The 8941-nt window shown below is 38.8% G+C and overlaps 1 protein-coding gene across 1 annotated transcript; it reads right to left on the reverse strand.

The window, feature by feature from the left end:
* Positions 1–298: 298 nt before the first annotated feature.
* Positions 299–8652, reverse strand: LOC107843897 (probable methyltransferase PMT6). Its single transcript, XM_016688311.2, is given in 8 exon segments — positions 299–603; positions 942–1101; positions 1929–2067; positions 2153–2399; positions 2987–3370; positions 3808–4097; positions 4334–4748; positions 8259–8652. Coding segments are annotated over 7 exon segments (1842 nt in total). The 5' UTR covers positions 8467–8652; the 3' UTR covers positions 299–603; position 942.
* Between the last annotated feature and the right edge of the window lie 289 nt (positions 8653–8941).

Below are 8941 nucleotides of genomic sequence, written 5' to 3' on the forward strand. Positions count from 1 at the left end.
CTTCCTTGACCGTGTTTATATTGGTGAAAGACGATAGGTATCTAGTAGACTAGTCAAAATGCGTGTTAACTGACTAAAAATATAAGTACTACTCGATCAATTCCAAACAAGTGATTAAGTGTGAAGTGTTACTCGAACCTAGAGCTAGTTGGTTCTCCCCCAAATGCGAAAAGTTGATCTCGATCACATGTCTGACTCTCTAAAAATGTTGTATCTGTTTAAGATCCTTTCAAAATGACCAACTTTTTAAAGATTTGACATACTTTTGTCGACAACTTTGAAGAGTCCGAACAATATATTAAAGAACAAGAGAAAAATGAAGAGCTATATGGCAAAACTCAGTTCTTTATGTTACAGTAGTGTGTTTGTTCTTTCATGTATACAACAATTACAAGTTTAAGAACTACATGTTAGCTTTCCTGCAAACTGATAAAAACGAAAACATTAACTATGAAACACAAATGAATTTACCTATCCGCGAATAAGTTACACAGATATAGTGGATATGCTTCTTCCTTAGATACCGTCATTGCTTCTACTCCGGGAAAAGAAGTTCACTTCTACCTCCGTGTGGCATTCAGTCGATTTAAGGTGAGTCATGAGCTGTCGGAAAAGATTGTAGTGAACCGCATAGGGGGGACATTGAAACTTTCCAGAAGATAGTATGTAATACTCTTATCAAACGAGCACTATATGTTTTTTTAGTTTACGGCAGAAACATGCTGAGGAAATGAAAACGTTACCCTAAGACAACAACAACATACCCAGTGTATTCCCACATAGTGGGTTCTGGGGAGGGTAGAGTGTACGCAGACCATACCACTACCTCAGATGAAGTAGAGAGGTTGTTTCCGATAGACCCCAGCTTAGGAAAACGTTACCCTAAGAACTGAGATAAATTCAACATTTGCCTTTCGACTAACAATCACGAGCAAAACTACCTCAGACAATAGCCCAAAACCTTTTCCTGCAAAATAAGACCAGCTCCGTTTTTTTCTCGTGGTTCTCTAGCAAATGTAGCTGGACATCCCAGAGAAACTTCGGAGCAAGAGCTTGTATTCTCGATATGATGGGCTCTTCATCTCGGATAATGATGAATCCCTGCATGTCACTCGACAACCTTAACTTTTGTTCGCAGTTGAAACTTCAGGAAACATGCATGAATGAATATATGCTCTAGGGATTTCACATGTCAACAACAACAATAACAACAACAACAAACCCAGTGTATTCCCACAGCGTGGGGTCTGGGGAGGGTAAGATGTACGCAGTCCATACCGCTACCTCCGAAGAAGTAGAGAGGCTGTTTCCGATAGACCCTCGGCTCAAGATAAAGGATAGTAAACAAGGGGATGGATGACAGGGATTTCACATGTCACGCATGCTAAATGGATAACCAAGCTGGATCATGTTTAGCTCAATTTAGTTGACATAAATATGTCGCGTCTCATACATTGCAAGGGAGTCCATTCTTCTAAGCATAAATTAGTCAATAAGAAACTTTGCCAGTCCGAAGAGTTCTATGCAACCCCACCTCTTACAATGGAACATCTTTTCGCGCCTCTAAAAAAAAAAATTTCTATGAATGATCACACAAACTCTCATCACAACACATCGCAAGCCTGGTGACCAGTACTCATTGCATTTTAATGTACGGCGTCTCATTTTTATCGGTGTGGGACCACGAAATAGGAATTCAGGATTTCATGTGTTTTGCCTGTGTTTTAGACCATTGAGTTTTCAAACTCGGTCCCCAAACTTGGTCCGACCGGGCCTCAAATGCCTGGTGACCAGTACTCATTGCATTTTCATGAAGGGTGCTCTTTTCAACAGACGTGGCAATAAAGTCAATTTTGTCGAAGCTTTCGGTTTATCAATTGATTAACTATTTAGTCTCTGAAGAGTCAAATCGAAATGAAACCCCTTACCTGAGGTCGTAGAACACGGTCCATCTCCAGCATGATATCTTCAGTTAAACAACCTTCGTCACGATTTTTATAGTGAGAAAGAACATGATTGGCATGCAACAAATCGTAAGTGCGGGGATATGTGGAGAATGGCTCACACCTACAAATTCGAGCAGATATTCGTTATGGCCTTTGCAAATCAGATGAGTGCATATAGGTAAAGGTACAATAAATTAATAGTCTACCAGTCGTGAAAAACGCCTGTAAGACCCCGGCCATAAACGGCAGACAGGGTGTTATTCATGGTTACAGGAACTACATTCATCACCCAGACAGGCCATGTACTTAAACCAACAGCAAATCCACCAAGGAAAGCGCTCATGTCCATTACATTACGTATTTCTTTCTCCTCAATATTCATCAATCGCCAGTAATGACGAACTTGATCTTGCCAATAGATTGTATCTGCCAAGAACTTTTCACGATCTATACCTGCAAGAAATTGATTTGAGCTCGTCAGACACATGAAACTTCCTAGAAGATGAAAGGACAATCTCCGTAAAGCTTCCTTGTACAAAACCCCAAAAAGGAACAAGTATCGTCTTAGTTCTGTGTCAAATGGAGCAACAACTTCAATTATCGTTAAGCATAATATAAGCATGTTAGGCTAGAAATGATATTTTAGAGGTTATAACAACACTAACAGGTGAGAAACTGGCTAAAACGAAGTAATATTAATAGCTGAGGAGAAAAAAATAACACTAGCGGCGGTGTTTATCAAGTTTGGCAAGAGCGGAATCAAATTGTTTTTCAAAGGAAGAGGCGTACGACAGATGTAATTGTAAAGCACGTGATCCATGAGGTGCATCTACGGGCCTGTAGGAAGCCAACACTAGCTGGAATCCTATCTTCAGTAAACGATTATCCTATCTTGAAGAAACAAGCTCACAACACTGTAGGTGATCTAATTTTCTTACTGTGTGTACGGGCATGAGGGATATATTCACTACAATAGATTTCAGAGCTAAGAGATGACAATTCATTATATACAACTATACCAAGGAAGAGAATTGACCAACCTATCCGACTGAGGCTTTGTGAATACTCTGAAAGACGCTGTGGTCGAGGAGGTAGTTTCTTCAAAGAAGATGAAGCGTCACTAAGTGTAACACAGTTCCTCAGAGGTGTTTTCCACGATGGCTTCAAATCATCCTCGGAATCACATAAGTTTACAAGTTTCTCCTGAGCATTATGCTGAAGACATGAATTATTTTCTTGCTTAACCCATATAGCTGTCTGAACTTTCTGTGCCGTAAGCTTCCAGCACATTCTGGAAGTCAGCTTTACTAATTTGTCCCATATCTCCGGAAAATCCTTATCCTTTCTATAGGCAGGAGGAGCTGAATAGATAAAATATCCATTTGGTCTTAATATGCGATGCAGTTCTTTGAGTAGAATACCATCTGCACGCACACCAAGATGAAAAATACGTTTTGGCATTGTAAAACAATAATAGCGTATTTACGTGACATGCATGGGCATCATATAATGAAAAGACTACCTTATATAATCTCCGTCTATTACCTTAACGAACCAGAATCATATTCATAGTTAGAAACTCCGATATAACAGTTAAGTTGTCACGAGAGTTTCTGGAGTAAAGTTTACTTAATATAGAAAGAATAAGAACAAGTCCGTAATGGGATGATATCTAAGGCCTTGTAGATTCTCGCACAACATTAAGTTCATTGAATTTTGCAAATTTATGTACTATTAACATACATGATGTAGAAGACCAAATAATTAGATACAATTCCCTTATTTAATGTAAAGCTATTACATCTAGGTCAATTACATTTAAGCATATAAGGTTTGCATGTTCAATGAAAGAAATACTCACCATTCTCATGCCAATCAACTCGACATCTCGAACAATGGACCATGTCAAAAGAGTTACTTGGATATGGTAGCTGCTTCGTAGCTATAGCAGATATCATAGCACCGATTCCTCATTCCAAAGCAAATTGAATTTGATTTTCATGACCATCTTTAGGAGCAAAAGACAGTGTTTCTATATTAAGTGGAAGAAGATAAGCAGAGAGACTAGCAACCCCACAACCAACATCGAGCACTTGATATACCCCTGCTGCACGTAGGTCACCTGTCTCGTTAGTAGTCATATTTCCTAACCTGCAAAGAATAAATGAATCAAGTACATCCGCTACATAGAAGAATGGCAGCATTAAGGATTGATTTTCACCGTTCTTAGTAAGTTAATGGATCATCTAGTACAACATAAATTGGCTTCATTAAATTGCTTTACGGCAGCTTTCATTGTTTCAAATCGATTTTCATGGAATTATCAACAAGCTGCAACTCCAATAATGACAGAGACGGTAGAAGTGAAATAAAAGTAGACAGCATACCTCTCAATATATTCCGTAGCTCCGTGCTTAAAATGAGTTCCGCCGCCTGGAAACCACCAAAGTTGATCCTTCTCATGTACCCAATTTTGTCCTCCTTTTACCTCCGCAAGACGTGTATGGTTTATATTACTCCGCCACACATAATCCCTGCTAGTTGGCCACCTTATTGGTATCTTATAATCAACTGGAGGTGCAACCAAACAAAACAAGCGCCTGTCAAGTGGAGGGCAATGCCTCTCTAGCTCTTCTTTCCTTGAAAGATCTAAATTTGGCATCAACTCTTCAACGTAAGAAATGTCATGACATGGGATATACTCATTAAATTTCAGAGGACATACATTTATCACGGTTTCAGGGATCGTGAGAGGTACCACCCGATAAGAAAGAGCAATCTTGTTCGTGAACTTCAGAATACCTGCATGCATATTATTTTTTCCAAGTCAAGTATAGTTTTATCGATAATGGGAATCTCCCGTACAGCAAAAAGTAGAGAATCTACAGTAAGATATCATTCTCTACAAATGACAAAACCAATCTTCTATACAAATAGGAACCACGTGTACTCTGCCTGCATGTATACGGATCAGAAATTCCAATAACAGGAAGCCAGTGAAAGCAACCAGAGAAAAGAGAGCTCAAAGTTCAACCAATTACGGACTGATATTCGCAGCATAGGGAAACTGACACCGAGGGTGAGAGTGACAAATTTTATGATAGTACAATGGTAAAAGAAAAGACAGAACACAAATGCACATGGACGCACGTTGACCACCTAACAGAATGCATCTCAGTTTCAAGAGGGAGTTCTCGAGGATAAGTAGTGATGCTTGAAAATAAAGATGATCGTTGAAGGATGAGCGGGACTAAAGAGTTAATAGTCAAGAAGTCAAGAACAATTTTACTACACGACATAGTGGAGTTGTTGGATGAATTAAATGGGATAATATTTACCTAAATTGGATCTAAGAAAGCAATACTGCCAATTCAGGATTTTTGAAACTGATATACCTAAAACTGCTCCATAGGATACACCCAAGGACATTGTGACTTCATGCTGATTCCCTTTGGACAAAAAATGCACTCTCAACCTTTCCGGCCCGATGATGAACTAGGTGTTTGAACCTTAAGAGGGTTAAGGTTACTTTGCGACATATTATGACATACATTATTTACGAGCATTTAGGCCTCCTCTTATGGACATTGTCTAATTACTGCAACGCGCTTGTCAAAGTTTCAAATGTCTACCAAACCTATTTGACAAAGTAGAAGCCAGTGAACCTATACTCCATTGCACTGCCCAATGAATTCTGTGCTTGTTGAAGGATTAAAGCGTCCGCTTTCACTAAGTAACCATGTATTTATTTCTAAAAAGAACCAACCATTCAAGAGTAATCGGAACAATGCCAATGATGATAGGATGATAGGCCTAAAGAAAAAACAGGTTTGCCCATGCACAACATAAAGACCAGATTCAACGGAAAGATATATTCATCTAAAGCCCAAGAAGAGCAAAACGGACACAATTACTAAACTAAAACCTCTTGTAACAACCCAAATTACCCAAATAAGTCACACGCCGTCGATAACAATACAAAGTATCATTCTTTATCCATTGGGTTTCTACCTTGCTCCAGCACAAACATAAACAGCGCCAGCTATCATTTTCAACAAAAGAAAGTTATCATTTTTTCATCTAGTTTTACCCTCCTTGAAGAAAAATTCAACAACTTTTTTGCAGCAAACACTACGACTCCCATAAGGAACTCAAAATCATTTAGTTTTCATGCTTTCAGCCCTGGCCTCGCCACAAACCACATACACTGGGTAGCCGGTTGCATTGCGAAAAGACATTAAATTACTTCAAATCTTTCATAAGCAACACAACTTGAATCGACCAAGAGAAGAAACTCCATTTCCTTGATTATCAAATCTTTATCATGTTACTGACCCTCGTTTACTAGAAAGTCCACACATTTACAATTTACACCAGTACTATTTTACGACATAATTAGAAAAGGTAGACCTGAACACGTAGAGGCAACATGACTTGAATCGACCAGGAAAAGCAACTCCATTTCCTTTGATTATCAAATCTTAGTCGTGTTAGTGACCCTCATTACCAGAAAGTCCATACATTTCCAATTTATACTAGTACTATTTCATGACATAATTGAAAAGCATAGCCAAGTAAACGAAGCATCCCACCTTCAATCAGGGTCTTAGAAAGGAACCAAACCCCAAGGTGTGTGACATAGGCATCCCATCCTTATGCGAGGCCGATTTCACAGCAAGAAGACAACTTTACATTGCTCTAAGACTCCCTTCATTTTATAACATAATTAAAAAGTGCAGTTCAGTACATGAAAATCCCACGTTCCATCAGGATCCAGGAAAGGGTCGCAACCCCAAAGGATATGATATAAGCATCCCGCCAGCCAATTTCACCACAAGAAGACAACTTCACCATTGCTCTAAGACTACCTTCACTTTATGACATAATTAAAAATCGCACCCCAGCTAAGTTGCTCGGACTCTCGAAAAACGTTGCCGCACCCGTGTCAGATCCTTCAAAAATACACTATTTTTGGAGGATCCGACACGCACCCGTAGACATTTTTGAAGAGTTCGAGCAACTTAGCACCCCAGTACACGAAGCATCTTGCATTCAATCAAGGTCCGGTAAATGAACCACAACCCCAAAGGGTGTAACATGGAACACCCCACCCTGATTCTTGGCCAATTTCACAGACAAAAAAGACAACTTTACCATCACTCCAACACTCCAGCTTATAACCAATAAGTTAAAAAATAGGAAAAACAACATTACATACACCTTATCATACTTACACAAATCCCCATCCTTACGAAGTAACTACAAAAATCCTAACTAATTATGTATCTTTATTAGATGTATCGGGAGCTAATTATGTATCTCGACAAACCCAAGATCAGAAAAAATGTATCGGAAGCTAATTATGTGTCTTTACAAAGAAAAAACGTATCTTCGCCGGATGTATTGGGAGCTAATTATGTATCTCAACAGACCTAAAATCGGGATTTTCAGTAATTATGTAAAATATCGGGATTTTCTGTAGTTAATCTCCAAACTGTCGGGATTTATGTTGTTTGCCCTAAAAAATACTCTAAACAATAGATGATTCTTCCATCTATCCTAGATTTAGCCTTAGTGGACAGAGTTACCTCTTATTTATCCTATTGCTGGTGTGAGGTGGCAAGTATCCCGCCTATTCAATCAAGGCAATGTCCCGATAAACCCCTATAACGGCCCAACCAGCTAGTGATATTTCCGCTTTGGGCCCATTCAGTCAAGGCAATGTCATGACCCAAGCCGAGGCCCTGGTCACGATGGGCATCCCGAACCATCAATGCCCGAGAAACTCGAGCCGAGGCCCTGACTGCGACGGACATCCCAAACCATCAAGGCCAGATAAACCCCTATAACTGCCCAACCAGCTAGTGATATTGTCTGCTTTGGGCCCATTCAGTCAAGGCAATGTCATGACCCAAGCCGAGGCCCTGGTCGCAACAGGCTTCCCGAACCATCAAGGCCCGAGAAACCCCTGTAACTGTTCAACCCGCTAGTGATATTGTCTGCTTTGGCCCAGGCCCGCACGGCTTTATAACGCATCCTCCTGTGTGTTTTGCCGATATGGGACTCCTTATATTCGTAACTTGTAACACCCACTTATGGACTCAGTGTCCTCGCCGAGGTTTGCCCCACCGAATGAGATTAAAACTCATCACTAGAGAGTAAGGCTTGCTTACTCATATACCCGCATCCTTCTTGTGTTTTGTCGATGTGGGACTCGGTGTTACAGGCAACCTGGCTCGGACACCACAGTTATAACAATAAATACACTCAAACACCTAAAATTCTTTAAGAAGACAAACAAAGAGGACTAACCATTGGATAACTCTGAAGTACTGCCATTGGAATCAACACTAAGACTTTCTTGCTGCTGTTGTTGTTGTTCTTGAGTGGCATAGAGAGATGAGTTTTTGCCAAAAAGTGTACCAGTATAAAAAGAACCCACCATTACCAAAAGAGCTATAATTATCATCTGTCCTGTATACCAATCAAATGCCCTTGAACTTATCAAAGATCCACCCATTCTTTTTGATGTTTATATAATATATATGAAAATTTTACAAGTTTCCAAAATGAGATCAAAATATTTTTTTGTTCATTGAAAGACAGTGTACTTACAACATGAGATCAGACAGATCTCACGTTGTCAGTGTGTGTGGGGAGCTGAACAAGAAGTGAACAGTGTTAAGAAGTGAACTGTTAAAACAGAATTTAACAGTTTATTTGGATGGTTGTTATTTATTCATTCATTTTTATTTGTTCAATATAGGGTTAAAAATAGATGTTTAATAATATTTATTTAATTTTAAAAAATAATAAATTTTTTACTATTTTATATTCATTTTATACTTATTATTAAATATGATTATTCATTATTCGATATATTTTTTAAAGTATTAAATTTATTATATTCAAAAAGTAATATAAAATTAATTACATTTATATATTTTTGAAAAAATATATATATGTCAAATCAATAATGAACATGTAGAAATAGA

This window comes from Capsicum annuum, chromosome 10 (genome assembly GCF_002878395.1).
Source record: "Capsicum annuum cultivar UCD-10X-F1 chromosome 10, UCD10Xv1.1, whole genome shotgun sequence".
Lineage (NCBI taxonomy): Eukaryota > Viridiplantae > Streptophyta > Magnoliopsida > Solanales > Solanaceae > Capsicum > Capsicum annuum.